Source organism: Phyllobates terribilis, unplaced genomic scaffold (assembly GCF_046119375.1).
Source record: "Phyllobates terribilis strain yellow unplaced genomic scaffold, ASM4611937v1 Scaffold_1__5_contigs__length_1240528914, whole genome shotgun sequence".
NCBI lineage: Eukaryota > Metazoa > Chordata > Amphibia > Anura > Dendrobatidae > Phyllobates > Phyllobates terribilis.
The window spans coordinates 482,502,612-482,528,038 of NW_027362761.1; the positions used below are offsets into that span (position 1 = coordinate 482,502,612).

The 25,427-nt window shown below is 42.5% G+C and overlaps 1 protein-coding gene across 1 annotated transcript in view; it reads left to right on the top strand.

Annotated features, from left to right (window-relative positions):
* The window catches only part of BDP1 (BDP1 general transcription factor IIIB subunit), a 100,644-nt gene that overhangs the window by 16,135 nt on the left and 59,082 nt on the right, over window positions 1–25,427 (top strand). Inside the window, exons 2-21 of the mRNA XM_073679580.1 lie at window positions 2,125–2,704; window positions 4,331–4,440; window positions 4,572–4,634; window positions 4,840–4,989; window positions 8,133–8,263; window positions 8,351–8,445; window positions 9,395–9,449; window positions 13,290–13,421; window positions 14,442–14,690; window positions 15,699–15,851; window positions 16,721–16,892; window positions 20,871–21,012; window positions 21,658–21,731; window positions 21,810–21,939; window positions 22,452–22,519; window positions 22,716–22,839; window positions 22,975–23,042; window positions 23,239–23,467; window positions 24,394–24,533; window positions 24,713–24,839. Coding sequence (XP_073535681.1) covers window positions 2,125–2,704; window positions 4,331–4,440; window positions 4,572–4,634; window positions 4,840–4,989; window positions 8,133–8,263; window positions 8,351–8,445; window positions 9,395–9,449; window positions 13,290–13,421; window positions 14,442–14,690; window positions 15,699–15,851; window positions 16,721–16,892; window positions 20,871–21,012; window positions 21,658–21,731; window positions 21,810–21,939; window positions 22,452–22,519; window positions 22,716–22,839; window positions 22,975–23,042; window positions 23,239–23,467; window positions 24,394–24,533; window positions 24,713–24,839 — 2,992 coding nt within the window. The remainder of the gene's footprint in view (window positions 1–2,124; window positions 2,705–4,330; window positions 4,441–4,571; window positions 4,635–4,839; window positions 4,990–8,132; window positions 8,264–8,350; window positions 8,446–9,394; window positions 9,450–13,289; window positions 13,422–14,441; window positions 14,691–15,698; window positions 15,852–16,720; window positions 16,893–20,870; window positions 21,013–21,657; window positions 21,732–21,809; window positions 21,940–22,451; window positions 22,520–22,715; window positions 22,840–22,974; window positions 23,043–23,238; window positions 23,468–24,393; window positions 24,534–24,712; window positions 24,840–25,427) is intronic.

A 25,427-nucleotide genomic window follows, 5' to 3' on the forward strand; every position in this document is an offset into this window, starting at 1 on the left:
GAAAGCCTGTGCAACGATTTACGTGGAGTTGCCAGAAGTCGCTGTTCACATCTTGAATTGTTTCCTCAGACATTTTCGGACGTCCTCCATCATGCCTATCCCGTAATGTTCCTGTATGTTCCAGCTTATTCACCAATGACCGAATACACGGTTTGGATGGCGGATTTCAACCTCCAAACTTCTTTAGAAACTTAGGTTATGTGCGCACGATCAGTATTAGCTTGCAGATATTTCTGCAACGTTTCTGCACCTCTTGGCAGCAAAAACACTGCAGAAATTCCACACTTTTTTGAGGGTTTTTTTTTGCATTTTTCATGGTTTTTTTTGAGTATTTGCCATGAGTTTTTTTCCAATGCATTGTATAGGAAAAACACTGGCAAATCTGCACAAAGAATGGACATGCTGCTTATTTAAACGCATATGAAATCCTGTCAGGAAAATTCCTGATCATGTGCACCAATCTTCCAAATTCCCATAGGAAATGCTGGGATAAGGATTACAATGCCTTTTTCGCCCAGTTCAGTGCGGAAAAAAAAATGCACAAAAAACGCACCGTGTGCTCATAGTCTAAAGGACTCAGTTTTCCAATAAGTTTTCACAATATAAACATGCTACTCCAAACTGTATTTGTCAGGGCTGTGGAGTCAGTATAAAATGGACCGACCCCCGACTCCTAAAATATATAATAAATTGGGTGCAGTAATTCAATGCAGTTTGTGGGGAATATTTTTTCATAAGAATTTGGGAAAGTTATGAAATGTCCTATAAATGTCTGTCCTATTCCTGATCTAAGGGTCTAGACTTTTAGCTGAGATGAATCTGTGCTACAGTAAATTTATCACTTAAACATGAGCCTTGTATGTTGGAGTCGGTGTCATGGAAATTGAGGAGTCGGAGGTTTGGCTTACCGACTCCACAGCCCTGGTATCTGTACATTGTTAAGAATTGAAGAAGGAATTCAGCAGGAGTGAAATGCCAGCGCCACATAAACTACCAACGCGCAGAAAGGTGTGTAGATGACCGGCGGGACGACTGGTGGGTCGACAAGTCGGCGAGACCACTCAGCACAAGGATGTTTCTCGTCGCTGTTGCTGAGGTTCATTGCACTCTCACTTCTCATGAACCAAATAAGCTACAGTCCAAAATTCATTATGGTCGACCGTCTTTTATAAGTTACAGCGATTTTTCCGTGTAAAGTAGCGAGTGAATCTCCCTGTGTATACACTATTGCTGTAAAATTGTTGTTTTGTGTGAAATTCACATATTTCCCACTCCAGCCATGTCATCTTCGTTTCTCAAGGGACCATAATATCTTGGACTCTGTGTTCACATCAGTGTTTTTTTTATTTTCAGTCTTCTGTTCCATCATGGAAGCAGAACATAAAAAGTTTAGCGCTGCCAGATCTGTCTCATGTTGGACACCAGCTACATATGATGGGTCCCATTAACTAGAATGGGGCCTTGTGGATGTCTTTTTTTTTTTTTTTTTTTTTTTTATCTGTCAGAATGGTGCAGCTTGTGAGTCCCCCCAAAACCGATGTGAAAATATGTTCTGTAATTAAGTGTAAATTACGGACTGGGTCAGTCCTAATGTCATAGTCCCTATTATGCAACAATCCTGTATCATATGGATACAGATTTTAAAATCTGCCAGATAGTACAAAAAAAATGTAATGCTTTGTAAGACCAGTCCGGGTCCAGGGCCTGTTCCCTCGCATGATCAATAGCTTAGAACTGGAGCATGCTTACTCCAAAAGTTTTCCCATATAGAACACATGGACACTATGCCGGGTGAACGTAAGGGCTTATAAAGGGCAGGGTGAGTGGTTTCGATGTTATTATGGCGAAATAGCGGTTTATTAATTGCAATTGTCCGGCCATCGGCTGTTAATGTGTATAGTCAGATCTGGCCTACAGTAGAAGGCACGGCTGTATGGAGGACAATGCGGCTTTGTGCTGTACAGTCGTAGGTCAGGCTCGTTAAAAATAGAGGATATGGACAAATGGCCTGTCCTGACATCAATTTCACAATGAAGGTTCCTCCTGGTCCAGTACATAATACAATAAATGACCGGTGTCACATAGATGTCACAAATGTTCCACTTTCATTTTTTTATCTTCTAGCATTGAAATAACGGCCCAAGTCAGCATTGAAACGCCCGGTAGGACCGCGTCTGCTCCGCTCCAAAGACGCAAGAGAATTTCTACTTTGCCCAACCTTGTAAAACCCAGGGTGTCAAATTCTGCCTCTGCTGGTCCACCTCCCAAACCTTCTCAAGTGGAGGTGCCTTCAACACCACCCGTCATCCCTGTCCCATGTAAGAATGAAGGGTCCTCTGCTGAGAAGGGCAAGGTGTTGAGCCCTCAAAAATCTCAGGGGCTTCAATCTCCCCCTCAAGGACAACTCGTAACTTTACCTGAAAAAAGAACACCTGTCCCTCAAGTTCCCCAGTTTTCTCCATATAAGAAATCTGTCCTTAAACACGAAGATGTTAGCCCTGCTAAACCTGTGGAGAGCGCCCAGAAGGAGGATCCCAGTCCGCTGAAAGAACGGCCATCCCAGAAATCCTGTAGTAACGATTTCTATGAAGTGGTTAAAAAATCAAATCCGAGAAAGATTATCACCAGTAACCTGGAAAAGGAGAGGATCCGACGAGCGCAAAAACTGCGCGACCTGCTGAAAGAGGAACTGCGGAAAGAGCAGGTGAGTGACAGCAAACGTTCCTCCTCCATCAGCCTAAAGTGTAAGTTCTGAAAACATATGAAACGCGTTAGTTTACTGCTGGACTTTGTTCTCCCTTACTTGTAATATGCCTAACCGTGCCGCTCGGGGCTCAGCCTATATGTGGCATCCACACTAGTGATGGCAGCAGACAGCTGAGTACTAAGCCCATAGGACCAGCGCCGTGCAGCCAGTGCTAGGGGATAGTAGCCTCATCAACTGGAAAGATGACCCTTTCTCTTATATCACTAGGTCCTCTTAAAAGTATGAGGCAAATCCAATCTGTCAGCCAAACATGACACAGCAATGCCAATTGTGCAAGAGCTGCTCACACCGCTCCTTCAGTTTGTCCTTTTCATTTGGATGCCAAGCGAATTCTACAGTTCCCTCCCCATCTCCGATTCAGGAGGCTGCATATTGGTTCTTCTGAGATTGCACTAGTTTAATCTTTTATGGATTTTCATTTTAATGTGTCTAAGCCTCCTTCACAGAAAATGGTATATTCAAGGCCATGGTATAGCTGTATCCGCAGACTTCAGTAGCTGGACCTATGCAAAAAAAAACAACCCAAAAAACTTTTTTTTAGGATTTGTTGTTGATAAACCGCTTTTAAATACAGATTTAAAAGTATATGTTTCTATCTTCCCTTCCTGCATATCAGCAGCTGTGCCCTTGCCATCAGCATTGACTCCCAGCTGTAATATAAAGCTTGCTGCTAGGGCCGGGATCTAAGAGGATCTCTCCTATGCACAAGAAATAAATCAAAGTATTACACATATGGGGGCTCCCCATCTCCCCCCCCCCCCCCACCTCGATTCACCTCACCAGATGTCCTCCATGCGTGAGCTCTGCCACTCATAAGAGAGACTATATTAGAGGCACGATCTGGTGATGTGTGGAGCTCGGATGATTCGTCCCACCTAGCTCTAAAACGATCTACCAACTATTCAGTGGATAAATGATAATTTTTGTAGACCCCTTTAACGTGCCCTTAAATGGCATCTGTCACCAGGTTAATCCTACCCCATCTGATGCATGATGTAGGAGCAGAGACCCTGATTCCAGCAATGTGTCGCTTACTAGCTGCTTGCTGCAATTTTTATAAAATCAGTTTTTTTCTGCTGCAGATCTGACTGCTGAACTCTGTATAACCCGACCCTACCACTGATTGGCAGCTTTCTGTGTACACTTCGGCAACTTTCTGCCTATGCAATCGGTGATGGAGGCAGGGGTTACACAGAGCTCATAAGTATGGATGACTACATTGCAGCAGGTTTACTAGTCCTCTAGTGATACAATCACTATTTTATCAGAAGGAGATTATTTAAATTACAGCAAGCAGCCCAATAAGTGACAAATGGCTGGAATCCGGGCCTCTGCTCCTACATTACTCTGAGATTAGGTAGCAAAAACCTGGTGCCCGATTCTCTTTAAGTGGTTAATAGAGGCAATTCCTGTAAAATAAAATATTTTATTTTTTGGGAGCATACGCAATCCATATAGAGGCATTTCTCCTACAATGAAGTCAGAATAATTGTAATGAAATCAGGATATACCTCGCCCTTCCTGGTGATCCTAATAGTTTTGTCTTATTGATAATTGGTATAGAAAGCTTGGAGAGCGAAGCATCCTGTTATACACCAAATAACGGAGCTGGAAAAATCCAAGATGACGATGAGAGACTTCATACACTTCATTCCGATGACTAACCCGATGAGGTAGGTCTGCGATGGGACCAGACTGACGTTATGTGCGTAGAGATGTGGTTATGGCTGATGTGAGATATTACTGAGCAATTCTAGCGTTGTTGATACCGGACTAATTTATTTTTCTCTTCTATTTTTTTAAGTTCTTCACTTGAAGAAAGTAGAAACAGTGAGAAGTCTTCTCCTGTGGAACCTCAGGTCACGGGGTAAGGTTTTATAAATCTCTTTCCGGTTCATTGCACCATACAATATTGTGTTCGCCACTGAGAAGGCACAATCTGGAAGTTTCAGTGGTTTTTGTGCTTGTAGAAAACCTTTGAAACATAATGGAGCTAGACTTTTTTTTGTACTAGTTTTCTAGATTTATTCCTTATTCTCCTTCTTTATTATGTCTTTAACTTAACACTTTAGATTGGGAGTGAAAAATAATGCTGAAGAAGAGGATCTTGATGATGATGATGATGATGATGATGATGACGACGATGAAGAAGATGACAGCCAGTTATTGGCGCCTCGCGTGAAGGTGGCAGAGGATGGCTCCATTATTCTTGATGAGGAGAGGTAAGCCATTATGATGTCAATTAGAAATTGTAATTTCCTTTTAGTTTTGGGTTATAACTTAATGATCAAATCAAAACATTTCTGTAGAAAGCATCCTACTTTAGTTCGTGCTCTAGTTTTGTAGCAGATGTGCATATTATATTGTGTATATTAGAAGCACTTAAAATGTGTAACCTGTTCTTAAAGGGGTTGTGCATTGCCTTTTATTTCCACCTTGTGGCATGCTGTATTGGAGGGCTGCTGAGTCAACCTTACAACATCCGAAAGGTATTGAGCAGCTGTCCTGTTAATTAATATAGGACCAGTTTGGATGACTGCTAGTTGCCTCTGCTGCTGTCCCACCCGTCGTACTTTTGTGTTTCTCAACATCTGACATGTAAATTAAAGGGGATTTCCCACAAACAAAAGTTAATTTTATTCAATAGATCTTGGAATAATAATAACTTCCACAATTGGATGTGTTTAAATAAAATGTTCCTGTGCTGAGATAATCTTATACATGTGCCCCTGCTGTGTACTGTGTAATGGCTGTGTCTGACCGTACAGGAACATGGTCTGATCATACCACATCTCCTGGGCAGGGGAGGAAGCAAAAGAGTATACAGATATATTACAGCAGGGGATCACAGCTCCTCCTCCTAAAATATACAGTACAGACCAAAAGTTTGGACACACCTTCTCATATAAAGATTTTTCTGTATTTTCATGACTTTGAAAATTGTACATTCACACTGAAGGCATCAAAACTATGAATTAACACATGTGGAATTATATACTTAACAAAAAAGTGTGAAACAACTGAAAATATGTCTTATATTATAGGTTCTTCAAAGTAGCCACCTTTTGCTTTGATGACTGCTTGGCATTCTTTTGATGAGCTTCAAGAGGTAGTCACCGGAAATGGTTTTCACTTCATAGGTGTGCCCTGTCAGGTTTAACAAGTGGGATTTCTTGGCTTATAAATGGGGTTGGGACCATCAGTTGTGTTGTGCAGAAGTCTGGTGGATACACAGCTGATAGTCCTACTGAATAGACTGTTAGCTGCTTTTTTCTTGCCATAATACAAATTCTAAGTAAATAAAAACGAGTGGCCATCATTACTCTAAGAAATGAAGGTCAGTCTGTGCGAAAAATTAGGAAAACTTTGAAAGTGTCCCCAAGTGCAGTTGCAAAAACCATCAAGCGCTACAAAGAAACTGGCTCACATGAGGACCGCCCCAGGAAAGGAAGACCAAGAGTCACCTCTGCTTCTGAGGATAAGTTTATCCGAGTCACCAGCCTCAGAAATCGCAGGTTAACAGCAGCTCAGATTAGAGACCAGGTCAATGCCACACAGAGTTCTAGCAGCAGACGCATCTCTTCAACAACTGTTAAGAGGAGACTTTGTGCAGCAGGCCTTCATGGTAAAATAGCTGCTAGGAAACCACTGCTAAGGACATGCAACAAGCAGAAGAGACTTGTTTGGGCTAAAGAACACAAGGAATGGACATTAGACCAGTGGAAATCTGTGCTTTGGTCTGAGGAGCCCACATTTGAGATCTTTGGTTCCAACCACCGTGTCTTTGTGCGACGCAGAAAAAGTGAACGGATGGACTCTACATGCCTTGTTCCCACCGTGAAGCATGGAGGAGGAGGTGTGATGGTGCTTTGCTGGTGACACTGTTGGGGACTTATTCAATTCAAAATTGAAGGCATACTGAACCAGCATGGCTACCACAGCATCTTGCAGCAGCATGCTATTCCATCCGGTTTGCGTTTAGTTGGACTATCATTTACTTTTCAACAGGACAATGACCCTAAACACACCTCCAGGCTGTGTAAGGGCTATTTGACCAAGAAGGAGAGTGATGGGGTGCTACGCCAGATGACCTGGCCTCCACAGTCACCAGACCTGAACCCAATCGAGATGGTTTGGGGTGAGCTGGACCGCAGAGTGAAGGCAAAAGGGCCAACAAGTGCTAACCATCTCTGGGAACTCCTCCAAGATTGTTGGAAGACCATTTCCGGTGACTACCTCTTGAAGCTCATCAAGAGAATGCCAAGAGTGTGCAAAGCATTCATCAAAGCAAAAGGTGGCTACTTTGAAGAACCTAGAATATAAGACATATTTTCAGTTGTTTCACACTTTTTTGTTAAGTATATAATTCCACATGTGTTAATTCATAGTTTTGATGCCTTCAGTGTGAATGTACAATTTTCATAATCATGAAAATACAGAAAAATCTTTAAATGAGAAGGTGTGTCCAAACTTTTGGTCTGTACTGTATATAATAAATTGGGTACAGTAGTACAATGCAAGATGTGCTGTAAATGTTTACAGAAGAATTTGGAAAAGTTATGAAATGTCCTATAAATGTCTGTTCTGTTCCTGATCTAAGGATCTCAGCTTTTTGTTGAGATGAATCTGTGCTGCACTTTATGTACACGCTCAGTAGTGAGGTCGTGCTGTGGAGTCGTGAGTCAGGGAAATTGAGTCGGATTGCATCACATTTTTTAATTGCTCTAATTTAACTCTAGACATAGTTGAACATTAAAGGGGTTGTCCAATACTTGGACAACCCCTTTTCAATTGCTATATTCTCGTGTACAAAATAAAAACATCCTACATTCACCTCCTGTGCCTTCGCTATTTCAGCAGTGACAGCACTGTGTCTCCCGGGGCACGCGTCATTTGATTGTGCCACATGAGCCCTGCAGCCAATCAGCGGCCACTTCACTCACTTCTTTCGGACATATGTGACATTTAGAGGAAGTCAGAGCGCGCTTTCAATTCTTACATGTGTGTGTCCATCTGAGAGTAAAGTGGCTGCAGGGCTCACATGGCATAACAAAGTCACGAGAGCCATGGGAGACCCAGCACGGGAGGTGATTACTGTCTTATTTTTTATGGGTGAATGTACCAATTGAAAAAGGATTGTCCCGAGTAGTGGACAACCCCTTTTAAGCGAATGGACTGCACGCTGCTAGGAAGACATGGAAATTAAATTTTAGTTAGGATTTTGTGGCTGTTTACAGTGGCATTTGCTCTACTTTAGGTGTTCTGATATCAAGAAAAATCTAGAAGTGCGGTCTTAAAATAAATAAATTCTGCTCATCTTGAGATGTAGGTCCACACATTTAACTGTTTTATGTTTTTATTTTAGTTTAACCGTGGAAGTGACTAGAGCTAAAGCAGCGATTGTTGAAGGGAACGATCCCATTTTTGAACGAGGTTCCACGACAACATATACTAGTTTTCGGCGGTCGAATTACTCAAAGCCTTGGTCTAATCAAGGTCTGTATAGCATCTCTTCCTGCAGCCGTCGTCTGATATTGGAGGTGTCTGGGTACATATCTGACTGCACCTTTACTTATCTTTTAGAAACAGATCTGTTCTTCTTGGCCATCAGTATGGTGGGAACAGACTTCACAATGATAAGCCAACTTTTCCCTCACAGACAGAGAATAGAGATTAAGGTGAGTCTCCATTGTATTCTTTTTCTGCTTGGCTAAAGGGGAGATGTCGACAGAAATGTTTACGTCATTTTTTTTTTTTTTTTTTGAAAAAATATTGGGAAAGTTATCACAAAGATTAATTTTGAGTTTAAATAAAACTTTGCAGTTTTCACAGTAGCCACTGTTTTTGTTTATTAACATTTTCTACAGCAGTGGCCACTGGCAGGATTCTGTGGTCACTGCTTACCCACACTATGTTCCTCTACAGATATACCAATTTTTAAAGTGACCCCCTCCATAGTAAACGTTACTATACTTTTCACTTATAATATATAGTCACTATACATCAGTCCTGATACCCCCACAGATTGGACAAAACACTGCAGTTCCTGCATGAGCCGCGTGCACAAAGCGTTATATGAGCTCAGTACCAAGTCTGTGGGTCTGTCCATTCTCTCAGACCGGTATACGGACCCATAGGCTTGTACACTGCTCTGTGCGCAACTCCATGTTTTGACTGGTCACTGTGGGTCTGAGGACCCGGACCCCCACCCATCAGAAACATGATATGATATAGCACCTGTTATTATATTTTACATAATACAAGTCACACTTGTACCTGTTCCCTTTAAATGGACAATGTGCTTAGTATATATTATATATACCGTGTGTACTCTGAGGGTCCAATAAGCTTAGGGCTCTGTAGGAGACGCGTATATGCCAGTGTATGAATATGCGGATACCGAGACCAAAAAGTAAAAAATAACCAATAAAAAAACATATAATACGCACTCACAACTAAATATACCCTTGTAGGGGGGCGTCCCCAACGCCAATGTTCAAGGATTTCATGGCTTGTATGTGCAGTAAACCTTTATTAGATGGTTTCTAGTATTTGCCATAAACTTTTTAAAGAAAAAATGTTTTATTTTTTTTTTATATATATATATTTTACTTTTAAACTTTTTAGAACAAATTTAAGAAGGAAGAAAAAGCAAATGGATGGAGGATAGACAAGGCGTTTAGTAAGTGATTTTCTATAAATGTATTTTCCATAAATGTATGCTCATTACAGGGCTAAGTACATTCTTGAAAGGCATCCAGCCCCGTGTGTGTATATATAATATTTAGATTTTAGTGACTTTTTACCTATTTTGTTACATTACAACCTGTGTTTAAATATTTTTGTAATCCGATTTGTCACGTGACCGCCCTTTGATAGATATTGTGATAGGTCATGTGAGTAACACACAGGTGCTCATCTGTAGATGGAAAATGACAGATAGCGGCGCGCTCAGTGCACCACGCAAACTTTTCCCTTATGTACAGCACCATACATAATAGAGCAGCGGTGGGAGATTAATGTTCCCAAGGGGCCACATGAGAGACCGTGTCTGTTGTATGTCTTAATATTGAGCAGAATTAAGTAAGCTGCCATCCCCCTATAAACTGTATGAGCCCCTACATAGCCCTCTCAATCAACAACCAAAAGCGATCAACCTATGGTGCCCTTATACATGTCAACCATAACAAAAAAAAACCTTCTATTCTCTCTTTATTTATAACCAAAGAATAGGCCTCTGTATTGCAAAGTTCCACTATATCATTAACAAGAACATCCTATCAAAAATGGAGACTTTACTTTGTAAAATCATCAAAACTTCATTAAGACAAAACATTACACAATTCTAAAAAACATCTAAGACTTATGAGGTGGTTCTTCTTTAGAAGAAGCCTGCGTGAAACGTGCGTTAGGGGGACTCAGAACATGGCTGATACGCACCTAACGGTAATGATGAATGCCTAGCTATAGACTATTGATGTAGTATTTGCTGACACCATGCGGCACATGTGATAGAGATCTACTTAGAGTCCATGCTATTCACAATTTTTTTTGCATTTTGCACCTTGGAAACATTTGTAACTAAGGACTGTACATCTCACGCACTTGTGCTGCTACCTTGGGTCCATTGGGTCTACATCTGGTACTTTATTGCCTAAAGATCATTATTAGATGCACTTGTGTCATTAGAGAGGTCAATGGAATAAACTTATGTGAGAAGCATACCTACAGTGAATTTTTTTCCACTAAGTGACGTTAGAACAATCAAGTTATATACCACTGTCATTTAGCACAAAGTATGTATGGTTCTCTATCTAGTTAGTTTAAGAACCCATATACCTCTATAGTCACGTTTCCATATAATATAATATATTTATAATATATAATGTGACTATAGAGGTATATGGGTTCTCAAACTAACTAGATAGTGAACCATACATACTTTGTGCTAAATGACAGTGGTATATAACTTGATTGTTCTAACGTCACCTAGTGGAAAAAAATTCACTGTAGGTATGATTCTCACATAAGTTTATTCCATTGGCCTCTCTAATTAATAAATATATATATATATATATAAATATATATATATATATATATACATATATAATTAGATCGGCTCACTCAGCTGCACATAGAGGTAGACACAGGTACACGGTCTCTTTAAATCTTCCGCTGGTTTATTAAGAGTACTGCATAAACCATGGCAATGTTAGCAAAACAAACACGGCCTTCCCGGCCTAGCAGGAAAACATAATGTATCACACAGTCCTTGTTGCTACGGGAAACCGCTCACTTCAGGAACAATAACCCAAGGTTTAGCGTTCCTTCACATGACAACACAGCTCCAGAGCTTGTACCTCCAGGCCCACACACACACTGCTCTAGAAAGCTGGGTATTTATCCTCTGGACTCTTCCCACTCTACAGCTGTTCAATCATCCTAGCACTAAACATGGCTGATTAACCCCTCTCAGCAATTTCTGTGCTGTATCATTTTTCCTAGGTGTATATTACTGAAGCTAACAACCTCAGTGCTACACATCTCCCCTCTAGTACTTTGCCAGTGACTTTGTCACATATCCCCCCCCCCCCCACCCAAAGCTGTGGGTTTTGGCACCTTCAGTCACCAAACAGGGAAGTCTAGGCAGGGCATCTACGTTGCCATTCAGCTTCCCAGGCCTGTGTTCTACATGAAGGTTGAAGTCCTAAGTCCTGTAGCCCTGAGTTTCAACTCTTGGAACGCCATCTCTGCTTGACCTCTTTGTGCCCTTAAGAAGGTTGGAGATATATATACATGTGGGTATGTATATATCTAAATGTGTGTATGTATATATACAGCACTGGCAAAAATTAAGAGACCACTGCAAAATTTTCAGTTTCTCTGATTTTTCTCTTTGAGGTATATTTTTGAGTAAAATGTACATTGTTGTTTTAGTCTATAAACTACTGACAACATGTCTCCAAAATTCATAGCTAAAAATTTTGTATTTATTTGCAGCAAATGATAAAGCGTCAAAATACTAAAAAAGAAACAGTGCTTTCAGACCTCAGATTACTCATGTTTTAACTCAGGAAGAGTTCAGAAGTCAATATTTGGTGGAATAACCATGATTTTTAATCACAGCTTTCATGCGTTTTGGCATGCTTTCCACGCTTTCCAATAGAAAACTGTTCAGTGGTCTCTTAATTTTTGCCATCGTGTGTGTGTGTGTATATATATGTATGTGTATATATATATATGTGTATATATGTGTGTATATATATATATATATATATATATATATATATATATATATATATATATATATATATATATATATTATTTATTTCATGGTAACTTCTTCTGATGCGTTGAACCCCCTGAATGACCAAGAGAGGGGGGCAATCAGGAAATTCCTTAAGCTGTACTGCAGTGACGATAACAGCTCACAGGCCCAGGCAATATCCCCCACATAGCCCATATATACAATTAAGTCCACACACAGCCCCCTGCATACAGTATGAACCCCCATATAGCCCCCTGCATACAGTATGAGCCCGCTCACAGCCCCCTAGGTGCAGTATGAGCCCGCTCACAGCCCCCTAGGTGCAGTATGAGCCCGCTCACAGCCCCCTAGGTGCAGTATGAGCCTGCTCACAGCCCCCTAGGTGCAGTATGCAAGTGTAACTCCTGTTTAAAAGCTGTGTAGAAGAATTCTACCACTTCTTAGCCTCTTCTCGCTCCATAGCATACTGTTACATCATGGTGCGGGCTCAGGAGTACCTGCCTCACACAGTGCCAATCGGCGCTGGCATTTAGGTGGCGTGATCCTGGTGAGCCATGCTGGTCATTGTGTGCCAAAGGATTGTTATGACATCTGGGGGCCTTCTAAAGGACCCTGTCACTGCCATCTTCGTCCTCCTGTCAAGCCTTGCCAAAGGCTTGGCTTCATAGAAGATGTTTTATTTTACTATATACTGCAATACTAAAGTACTGCAGCAAATAGTGATCAATCACAGGTTCAAGTATCTTATAAGAACTGAAAAAGTGAAAAGCCTATAGAAAAAAATCTTAAATAAAAACATTAAAATATGAATAGATTTCTCCCATTTTTCCTATCCAAAAATAATATAATACATGTATTCGGAATCGCCGCATCCAGAAAAGTCCGCTCTAGCAAAATGTAAAATTATTTAGCCCATAATGTAAGTGATGTTAAAAAAAAACATCGAAATTCCCATATTTCCTCTCCCCAAAAAATAAACGCAATACAAAGAGATCAAAACGTCATATGTACCCAAAAATGGTATAATTAAGAACTTCAGCTCGGTGCACAAAAAAACATAGCCCTATCGATGGGAAAGGGAAAAAAAAAGTTAAGTCTCGGAAAATGGCAACCCAAATCAAATTTTTTACTGAGTTTTGTTTTCTTCTTTTCATCATTTCACCCCACCTCAAAAATATTTTTCCCAATTTTCAGGTGCCGGTAGCTAGAAATCGGATATGTTGCCAGCTAATCCATTTTTTTTCTGACTATCAGGGGAGACCAAGGATTTTGATTTTGAGTTTTTTGCTCAACTTCTTGAGAAAGCTCTAGACGAAGGAAAGAAAAAGAAAACCAGAAGTAATCAGCCACGTAAGACTAACACTAAGCCACGCAAGAAACAAAAAGGTAATGCCTTATCTCTCCACTTACACTGGGCTATCATTCTCTTTCTGGTGCCCGGGGAAAAATAAACTACACTGTTGCAGATGTCTTGTGAGATGGTTTGCTGATTAGCAAATTACCCCATGTGCAGGACATTACAGCAGCTTAGGTATCCATTGTTATGAACACTAAAGGTACCGTCTAACATAACGACGCACCAGTGATCCCGACAACGATGTGACCTGGCCTATATCGCTGGTGCGTCGCTAAGTGATCGCTGGTGAGCTGTCAAACAGGCAGGCTCACCAGCGATCAGAGGAGCAGCGACATCGTGGAAAGAATCTTTCCACGATGTCCTGTTCCTGGTTACCAGCCTGCTGAAGCAGGAGCAGGCTGGTAACCGTGATAAACAGCAGGTTACTAGGGGCACACGCACACTTAGTAACCCGCTGTTTATCATAGTTACCCCTCTGCTACAGTGAGCGGGATGTTACCGCTCACCGTAGCACAGTGGTAACCATGATAAACAGCGGGTTACTAAGTGCGCGTGTGCCCCTAGTAACCCGCTGTTTATCATGGTTACCAGCCTGATCGCTGTTCCCGCTGGTCACACACAGCGATGTGTGCTGACCAGCGGGAGGGCAAGGACCAAAAAATGGTCCAGGACACTTTGCAGCGATCAGCAACCTCACAGCAGGGGCCTGATCGCTGCAAAGTGTCACACATAACGACATCGCTGTGAGGTCGCTGTTGCGTCACCAAAATCTTGACTCAGCAGCGATCTCGCTATGTGAGACGGGGGCTTGACAGCTAACGAACTCACTATATGAGTGGTCGTAACAATCGATTCCGAAGCTTCAGCAATGCCCTGCACATGGGGTAAGCGGCATTGCTAATCAGGAGAACTATACTAAATTTCTAATTGATGGTATTTATTATTATTATTATTATTACATATTACACCTACTAAATATTGGGATAGAATCTTGGAGATGGGAATACCCCTTTTAAAGTATATTAATAGATTTGATTTATGCAACAAAGCTGTCGCAGAACAAAGCCTTCATGATGAGGAATCGGCCATATCCGAGGAGGAAGGAGCTGATGCTGGCACAGCTGAGAAGGAGAACAAGAGATCTCTAGATGTCGATGAGTGCTCAGGGGTGACTGAACCCGCCAAAAAGAAGAAGGCCAAGAGGAAAAAAGATAACACAAAGAAGCCGGAAGAGGAAAATCGTGAGTCACAGGATGATGATCTAACACAGCTACCCACAGAGGAGAAGTCTAGTAAAAGTGAGATCTCATTTTCTTACTCTCTAAAACTGGGAATTTTTTTGCATACAATATACCCATCCATGTGCTTGTACCATTAGATTTTTTCCTTTTTATTATATCTATTTTCTATGGTTTCCCAGGAGGGCTAAGTTACCAAACCTGTACTTAACCAATGGGTTTATGTGCACACGTTGAGTATTTCAGCAGATTTTTCTGCACCTAAAACCAGTGTTGGCAAGAAAAACTAAAAATATGCCACTTTTTGATGTGTTCTTACATATGTTTTTGATGTGTTTTTACTTTTCATTTTTTCCCTATTAATTTGAATGGATGAAAAATGGTTTAAAACCGCTTAAAGAATTGACATGCTGCAGATTTGAAAAAAAAACAAAACAATGAAGAACTCTGGCACTTGGGTTTCTATGCATCCATCGGTACTGTCATATACAGCCTTTCCTTATCTGAATGATGGGCTCATTATGTGTATATAGGAAAGACCCCTGCACTGGATACTGACACACCCGCCTTCATTTCATGCAAGGCATCGCGCTGCGGTGGGCAGACCGGAGACAAGGGAAGGACCATCTGCCTGGTCACCAGGATGCAGCTGCATTAGGAAATAAAGTCCTGCCATCCAGACCATGGAGGGCACAGTGTGACCCTTTCAGCTATTCCGCTCTGTTTTCAAACCTAAAAGAAAAGGGGAAAAAAGTTTAGAACAAAATAAAAAACACCATAGCTAGAGACAGGTCTAGAGCTCCAGGCCTCTGTCTGCCTCCTACGTGACACTAACCTGAACTGGTTTAGTCCGGTGTGTGCAGGGGAGGAGCTGACTTTTCTTTTAAGTGTAGTTCTTAGTGTCCGCCTCCTGGTGGCAGCAGAGTCCCCCTTGTGAATGAAGTGACCGAGAAACTGCCTTTCCTTGTCTGAATGATTTTTTATTATGCATTGCTTATATGGCGCTATCATATTCCGCAGCACTTTACATACATTATTATTATTGATGTGCTCTTTATGTCTGTATAGCTAAGACCCTCGCACTGGACACTGACAACAAACCTGAGCTTCACTCAGTTGACAGTGATGGAAATCTTAAAGGGACCCTGGCTGAAAAGAAAACGAGGGTACAGAAAAAGAAACCTAATTACAAAGAGACTGAGCTGGAAGATGAAAATGATGGTAAATATACATTGCAGCTACCCATAGGTGTTAGCTTAAAATCCAGACCTTTCCAGCAGTATTGGCCGACAATGAGATGCATATGGCTGAGGGCTCTACCGAGCTGGGTGGGTGTAGGGTCTTGGAGGCTTTGCTTATTTCTCTTGGCCAGCTTCAATCGCCCCCATTGTCCTTTTGAAAATTGTTAGTGGCTCCAGCAAAATTGTCTACAGATGTCCTTTTCAGCTGGACACCAAGACACCGCATGTTACACTAACTGGTGGATGTTTTCCAATAAGGGCATATGCACACGACATCCTTTTCAGGTGGATTCTGCTCCAAAACCCTCTTGAAAAACATTAACTAAATGCTGAAAACAATGAACGTAGGCCTTTTTCTATGTAAAGACCACTTGCTGGTCATACTTTTGTCTTTCAACCGCTTCAGGTTTCCAAAGACGCCAAGTAGTTAAAAGTGAGCCGACCATTCTTTAGACGTTTTCTACTTTGAAGAATTGGAGAGGAGACGAGGCTTGGCTGCGGCTACTCCTCAAATTCGTCAGAAGTGCCTGCTGTCTTATGCTAAAAATGTTACTCTAGTCCCTGACTGTAGTAAGATTTCTGGCGAGGTGCACGGAGGCACACGCCCCTGAGAAGATGCGTCAAATTCATTGAGTGAATGAATTCTACCAGCACGCCATTTATTAAGACTGCCGTTTTAATGAATCAGCCTCATGGTCTACATAGGGCTATGGGTACTGTGCTGATGACGATAACCAAAATGTAAAACTGCTGTTTATTTCCATGATTGGGGATGTACCGTAATCACTGGCTTTGTGAGCGATGATAACGAATGTGCCGTTTTTATTCTCCCTTTTGTCCCTGTTTTAGAAGACTTTGCCACAGCAGAGAGTTCTGATGCCGATGATGCACACGTGTCTGGTTGCGCTGAGGACGCTGACCTCTCCTCTCAGTCTCCTGTTCTGACATGTGAAGAGGAAGCCTCACTGGTACTGTTTACCGAAGAGAGTGACTGTCAGTCGGGACTTGATGATCTATCTGGGTATATTAAACAATACTAGCTATTTGCAATCAAAATGTATAAAATTGTGTCTGAGCCAAATCATTATGTATGACCGATTTAAAAGAATCGGCTTTTCTCTATCGCTTCATTGGGGGACACAGGAGACCATGGGTGTATGCTGCTGCCGCTAGGAGGCTGACACTAGGCAAAAAAAGTTAGCTCTTCCTTGAGGGTACACTCACCCTGCTGGCACGGGTGCTAATCAATTTTAGCTTGGTGTCAGTAGGAGGCAGACATGGGTCTGCTCCCAGACCCATTTCTACCTTAGGGCCTTGTTGTGTTTTATTAATCTTTCCCCTTTCTCTTTCAGGCTCAGCTTTTGACTATGGGCAAAAGGGTGTATAATCACCCTGATTTCCCACCTAGAGACCGAGAGAGCCACATCATACCCTCTCGTGTCTACGTGGCAGGACCCTACCCCCTCAACACATAAAGAGTGTCTCGGGGCAGCCAGACGACTGTCTTTTGCCACCTATTTCCAAGCCCACCAGATCGAAACGGCGCCGGGAGGAAGACGGACCTGTCCGTGACTTTCCCCTTTCCACTCCAAGTACCTGAAGACCGTCTTCTACTCTGAGAAGGAGCAGTCGGGACTGCATCTGTACAGATACTCTTCCCCCTTCTCTAGGATCCCCCTTTTGCATCAAAGACTACAGAAGAGGAATGAAAAATAAGTTAGCTCCTGGGCTTACCACAACGGCACAGCACCCCCCCCTTCCTCTCAGACACGGTTCTCTGGGCCTCCACTCGCTGGGGATTCCTTTCTCCTATTTGGGCACTTGTTTTTTCTCTTCACATGGTGGGGAGTCCCCCTCTCGCGGTATTCCTTCACTCCGTCTTCCGGGCCGACCACGTTAATCTAGGTCTCGACTTTGACCGGGGCCTACTCTCTTAATCCCCGCCCTCCATCTGCATTGCATCGCGCGGGCTTTCAGAGCACTCCTTCTTTGGGGTTGCAGGCTCGTTATGTATCTCCCTGGACTCCACCCCCTCCTCCGCTCTGTACCATCTTCTGCAGAACGCAGTTCACTCTGCAGCGTCTCCTGTGCAAGCTGACCCAGGAACAGGATCGCCTTCAGGACCAGGTAGGCTCTATCTCTTTGCTTAGTTTCACACTTGCCCTCTTCAGCTTGCACTTCTATCAAGTTGGTACAAGCAGATTTCCTCCTTGGATCATCCCATCTTCTTAACTCTGCAAGTACATCAGTCTTTTGCCTGGTGCCTTTCTCCCCTCGTCCGCAACAGGAGATCCTTTCTCCCACTCCACTGGCAGATAGTGACGACGGACACCAGTTTTCTGGGCTGGGGAGCAGTGTTTTTCCAGTTCACGGCCCAGGGCCGCTGGAAAGCTTGAGAGTCCTCAATTACCATCAACATTTTGAAACTTGGAGCCATCTTTCTCGCCCTCCTGCATTGGTTGGACCTACTAGCAGGCCGTTGAGTCCGACAATGCCTCGGCCGTCTCCTACATCAATCATCAGGGCGGAACAGGAAACAGTTCCGTCATGGTGGAAGTCTCTCGGATCCTAGCTTGGGCCCAACACAAGGTGCCGGTGATTTCAGCAGTTCACAGTCTGGGAGTGGATAACTGAGGCGCCGAATTCCTAAGTCACCAAGGGCTCTCCCCCGGCAAGTGGTCTCTGAAACTGTCGATTTTAATAGAATCGTAGAATGTTAGAGTGGGAAGGGACCTCAAGGGTCATCTGGTCCAACCCACCCTGCTCATTGCAGGATTCTTTAAACCATCTCAGACATGTGTCTGTCCAGCCTCTGTTTGAAGACTTCCAGATCTGTCAAAAATGGGGCATGCCCTACGTCGACCAGATGACGTCCAGGATGAACAAGGTTCCACGCTTCATGTCCAGATCTCGCAACCCACTCTGATCCACTGGTTTTTCCGTGGTCTCAGTTTTACTTTCCATACACCCCCTCGCAGCAGAAGGAATACCGGTTATTCTCGTGGCTCTAGATTGGCCCAGAAGATCTTAGTATGCAGAAGCCGTCAATCTCATCGCAGACTTCCCGTGGAAACGTCCGGATCGTCTAGACCTCCTTTCCCAGGGTCTCCTCTTCAACCAGAATTCACATTCTCTCAATTTAACGACATGGCTGTTGAAGCCACAGTCCTGAAAGATGCAGGCTTCTCTGACTAGGTTATTCAAATTATGATCAAAGAGAGGAAGCTTTCTTCCTCCCTCATCTACTATTGCACATGGAAGGCCTTTTTCCAATGGTGTCAATGGAACCAGGCTGCTCCCATGTCCTTCTCTCTGCTGTGCCTTTTGTCTTTTCTTTAGTTGGGCCTGTCTCTCAGCTCCCTTAAGGGTCAGATCTCTATTCTTTCGATCCTGTTTCAGAGTAACCTAGCTTCACGCTCGTGACTCAGGATGTTCTTACAGGGAGTCACTTATTCCATTCCTTCCATGAACCCCCTGGGACCTCAACCTGGTCGTGAACGCTCTTCAGGGTCTTCCCTTTGGAGAAGTTTCTCAATCCTTGCTTTCCTGGAAGGTCACCTCCATCAGACATGTTTCAGATCTGGCAGCCTTATTCTGCCGTTCACCCTATCTTGCCCTCCATCAAGACAAAGTGTTGCTGTGTCCATTCCTTCCGTTCGCCCCTTGATGTTTTCTCCCTTCCATCTTAACAAGGACATCATTCTCCCATCCTTCTGTCCATCACCTTTCATCCTCGGGAGCATTCCATTCACAAATTGGATCTCGTCAGGGCCCTGCATCTCTATCTTTCCAGAACAGCATCGTTTAGACTCTCCAACTCTGTTTTGGATTCCCGAAGGTCATCACAAAGGTCGCCTGGCTTCCAAAGCCACAATAGCCCACTGGATCTGCTCTGCCATCCTGTAAGCCTATCTGCCTCAAAAAAAAAACACCCCCTCATAGGGTCAGGGATCTCTCCACACAGGCTTCCTGGTCCGTTCGCCATCAAGCCTCAGTGACGCAGATATGCAAGATGGCCTCTTGGTCCTCCATGTATACCTTATCAAAGTTCTACGGAGTATACACCTATGCTTCGACTGATGCGAGCCTAGGTAGGAAGGTTCTTCTAGTGGCAGTCAACGGGCTTAGACTGATCCCAGGTGTGTTTTCATCTACTTTTTCCTACCCACGGGACTGCTTTAGGACGTCTCATAGTCTCCTGTGTCTCCCAATGAAGCAATAGAGAAAAGAGGATTTTGGATACTTACCATAAAATCTCTTTCTCAGAGCCTTCATAGGTGGACACAGCACCCTCCCTTGTTTGCTTATGTTGGGGCATGTTCAAGTTGTTAGTTTCGTTGTAACTTTTTCTACTGCTTTATCACTAACTGATTAGCAGTCATGTACCCTGCTGAAGAGGAGCTAACATTTTTTGCCTAGCGTCAGCCTCCTAGTGGCAGCAGCATACACCCATGGTCTCCGGTGTCCCCTTATGAAGGCTCCAAGAAAGATTTTACGGTAAATAACCAAAAATCCTCTTATCTGACTTGTCTGTTTAAGGAAATTAGTATTTCTTATGAAGTAACAATTCTGGAACGGTTTTTATTGAACTTTTTTTTGCCGTTCCCCTGTTATTCCTCCTGAAATGTATGGCTGAATAGATGCGTGTTTTATCAGTGTTATCTACACAGGCTGACATTATCCAATCAATGTTGGCACTGTCAGACAATGTAAGGACACATCACTCCCAGTTATCGGATTATTAATAAATGTTCAGCACGATCTGTAGTCGCGAGCACGGATGTTGTAGCATTGGCGTATTTACTAGAACAAAGTGTAAGTTATGTGCTATCGTGTCACTGCTATGGTGCTCAGCACTAGGTGATCCCGTAAATTGGGAAAACTGGATCCTTTTATCCCACTTAATCTCTTTGCGTAACTCTGAGTAGTTGATGGGTTTTGACTAGAAAAGCAGTACCTTCTTTTCACAACCTTTTCTGAACAATTGCACACTTTTTAGCACCCATCACAGCCTCGACGAGGTGAACGAAGCCGAGTCGCAAGCCTCAGATGTCCCACTGGTTGCCTCGAATGTCATGCTGGGGGAAAAGGAGCCCATGGATGTCAGCCAAGAAGAAACCATCTCTTCAGTCAGTGATAAGGTATGTATTTAATATTTCTTGTTAGTGACCTATTCTGTTCATGAGTTAATTCTCCTTATCCTATCTGATTGGGAATCATTTGTTTAGATACATCCTATGACCACGCATGCCCGTGGCTGAGGTCTAGTGAAAGCCGAAAGTTCCCATTAGGCTGGGTCTACATGGCGACTTTGGGTTGTGCAGTTAAGGTTTGCTAGGTGTCGCTTATACATAGTAGTGCAATACAAGTGCGACTGTGAGGGTATGACGGCAAGCAAGCCACAAAAAATCAGATTCAGTTGGATATCTTGCGAGTTGCTTGTTGCAGTCACGGTATACTCAGGGCTCCAATGCGACCCCATTCACTTGTATTGCGATGTAGCAGTGACACCTAGCAAACTTTGGCTGCATGATGTGTGTGGTTGTGGCCATGTAACCCTAGCCTTAGTTATCCATTTAGTAGTCCCTTAGACTCCCTAGTGAATAATGACTGCAAATCATCCTAGCCTGCACCTGCCAGTATTTGGTAGGCTTTCAATCAACACCACAAACTGAGGAGGCAAAGTTGGTCTACTACCTAGTTGTACAGGTGAAGATCAGCCCGGTTACCATCTGTGCAATTCCTTACTAGAAAATGATTTTTTTTCTTTTTTTATTCTTTTGCAGTTTGACTGTTCAAATAAAACATTAGATGCAGCAAGTGGTCAACCTAGTGAACAGGATTCAAAACCTAAGGAAAAGTGAGTGCAAATTATCATTTTATCTAATTATCGTTCTTCCTAAGTGATCTAGATTGTTACTTTAATTTATTATTTCAGACAAGAGATGGCTCAAGGGCGCAAAGCACGGCCGGCTCCAAACTTATTCAGAGCTTCTGTAAAGAAGGAAGTTTCCGTTGAAGAACAAAGTGATCACCCATCCGATAATAAGGATATCCGTGTTGGGAAGGTACTTTATACTGTATAATACACATGGGCTCCAATTAATTTAGACTGGAGTTTTAAACACCAGTCTTAATGAAGGCATCTTCTGGAGTTATTTGCCCCAAATTCATTGCGTCTCTTTAATGAATTTGGCACATAATTTAACTGCTGTGTGCCTCCGCCAGAAATCTTACTAGGGGCTGGTGTACATTACACCACCTTTTGGAGTGATTTATGATGATATTGGGCAGGGTTCACCGTTCCCTGTTCTGCCCACTTTGACAGATTTGACCTGAGCTGGTGTAAAAATGCTGAAAACCGCAACAATTTTGCTCAACTTTGATTTGTGCAAAAAAGAAATGGCAACATTTAAGGTGTTTTATGCAAGAACTCTGCCATAAATCACCTTGATATTTTCAGGCCACTGTGTTGAAATATATGAATTTCCTAGATGCATTAACAATTTGTAATGCCTGAAAAACCTCTCACAATACTAGATTAATCTGTTGACATAATTGGTTTACATTTGTTTTTCAGGGTGGTAATAAAGTACAGGAAGAAATCCTCAGCGTGGAAGAACAGAAGCTAATGGACCAAACAGAAAAGTAAGACCGGAAAAAAAATCTATACTAATGTATCACTTAAACTCTGTGTTCAGTGCTAAAGCCAGAACATGATGTGGACATGTACTTTAGTGATCAATAAACTAGAAGTAATCTCTCGAGGGGGGGTTGGTTATATATGTATTGTGCATATGTGAATTCAGGGTTTATATAACATTACACTTAATCTTACTTTAAGACAAAAAATGCCTCAAGGGCGCAGAGCACGTCCATCTCCAAACTTATCCAGCGCTTCTTTAAAGATGAAGGTCTCCACTGAGGAGCAACGAGAAGATCATAGCGATGATACAGATGTTGAGAAGGTACTTTTAAAGTGTATTACACACATTGTTGAAACAAATGAATTTCTAGATGTACTAACAATGCGTATTGCCTGAAAAACCTCTTGCAATGCTAGGTTATTCTGTTGATGCAATTGATTTGCTTTTGTTTTTTAGGGTAATAATAAAATGCCGGAAGAATGCTTCAATATTGATAACCAGAAGCAAATGGACGAAGCCGAAAAGTAAGACTGGAAAAAAATAAGTTAGATGCTCAGTGCTAAAGCCAGTATGCTTAAACACAGGTTAAGTCTCTATCATTAGAAACCGGGAATAACCCTTTTTTTTTTTTTTTTTACTCACATTGTCGTAGTGGTGTTTGACAAAACTTTGTTTTTTTTTTGCCTTTGCCTAATTTGCTGTTGGTTTGTTTGACTGTAGGGGTGAGGATTTTTCTACAGATAATGGAGATAAAGTATCATCTATAAAACCCACATTACCGGGGAGAGGGAGATTACAGAGACCTAAGCCTAACTTGCCAGTTAGGGCATCAGCCAAAAGAGAAAAAGTTGATGTACCTGACTCTGTGGACGTCCTTGTGGCAGGAACGGAGACGTGTGCTGAACACGCTGATGTACTGACGCAGAACAAGAAGGAACACGCAGTAAAGGTAAGGAATGAAAATACTGGAAAACTACATTCAGAACCAAGTGTCCGGATCCGAAGATGATCCAGCAATACATCGATCATTATATTGCTGTAAGAGATTACAATGTAGGGTCCTTTGGATCTAATAGGTCATATGTATAGCATTTGCCCCGATGGGTCAGGTCATTGTTAAACCACTTTGAGTGATGTGTCTGACAGCTATGCAGCTGCTGCAGTTTTTATTGTGACTTCTAAATTGGAGCGGGGTTTTCTTTAAAAAAAACTATTTTGGGGGCAGTTAATGTTAAATTTGAAAGTGGCAATAGCTGCACACAGATGGGGTTTACAGCCGAGTCAGTGCTGCCCTGTCTGATCTTTACAGTTCGGGCTCGCTTGCACCACCATATTTGCCATCTGAGTGCAATCCGACTAAACATCGGAACACGCTTGCACCATTGTTATTCTATAGGGCTGCGCAAAATCACACCATGTCAGAGTTTGATCATATTATCAGATCGCACTTGACCATGCTAGTCAGAGGCAGTGGAAATCATTGGACTGCACTCTGATGACATCCAAATGCAGTCCGATTTCCCGCACTGACATAATGGAGAAATTTTGTTCTCCATCTTCTCTTCAAAGTGTGCTCCAATTCTCTAATCCGAGAGAATGAGATCACACTAGGCTGATGCTCGGATCAGAGTTTCACTTTCATAATCGACCCAATTCTCTCGGATTAGAGACTCTATGGTCCTGTGACCCCGACCTTAGAGACCCACTAGTTTTCTTGTTCAAATGAGATTGATAAATGCTCTTCTAATTGCAAATTGTAAATTCTGATGTTCTGGCACATCCCTTCTGGGCTTATGGACCTTAAAATCTGTGTGTGTCATGTAACAGATGTAGTAAAGACTCCAGAGCTGATGATTTTTATCTTTTTTTCATTAGGTTGACCGTGGAGAAGTTGATGTTTCATCAGTCGATCAGCACAGACAGGACCGTTCTTCCAGTGGTCAAAGAGATGTGTGTTCAGAGTCTGAGCCGGTGGCACGGACAGAGAAGGCCAACCACCTACAGCAGGACTCTAGGTAAGGATTTCTGGGGAATCCACATTTAAAGCCTTTCTTACATGTCTATGTGAAATGGACTAAACCAAATGCCGGTAGATTTTACAATTCGGCTGCTGTATGCAGTGAGTGTAGTTTATTGCTGCAGTGGTGAAATGTAAAGGACAAGAAAAGCTTATACGAGATATTGTTACCCACAGTAAGGAGAAGCCTGCCCTGCCCGTTAGAGGACGTTTAAGACCAAAGCCAAACCTGACCAAGGCAGAAACGCATAAGACGTCTTCAGATACCGAGCAAGGAAGTGAACATTCACCAATATCTGGACGGGTATGTCTATGTATTGCACGAAAATTAACAATGACAAATGTCTCACAAGTGCCACCTATAAGACAGTGTCCACATGACTGAGAAGACAACCATCTTCAGACAGGTGTCTGTACTCACCCCTCATCAGTGCAGAGCAGGATTAAGCTGGCTAAGGGCTCTCTACTACTGGACCACCCCTTCTTAATAGCTCACTGCACATCACTAAACCCCAAAATGTACCTCCCAGACTGGTGTCGTTCCTGCAGCGTTGCCGCTGTTTCCTTTAATGGTCACTTGACATATTTATTATTTTATTTTTATTACTTCTGCTCTCACGGAGAAGTGTGGAAATGATCAGTGACCACCAAGGAACACCATGCAAATATTGTAGGAGCAGCACTCATCAGGGAGGCTGAATATAATACAGTGGAGCTACTAAGAGGTTGGACATTAGTAGAGAACCCCTTTAAGACCCCATATTGACATCTGAGTTTCACTTGTCTTCTATAGTTCTTGTTTGTTTGGGGTTGTTGGGTTTTTTTGTGAAATAGATCACATCCCCATTTTAGTTTATGGTTCTTTTCAAAAGACAGGATAGATGTCTGTCCA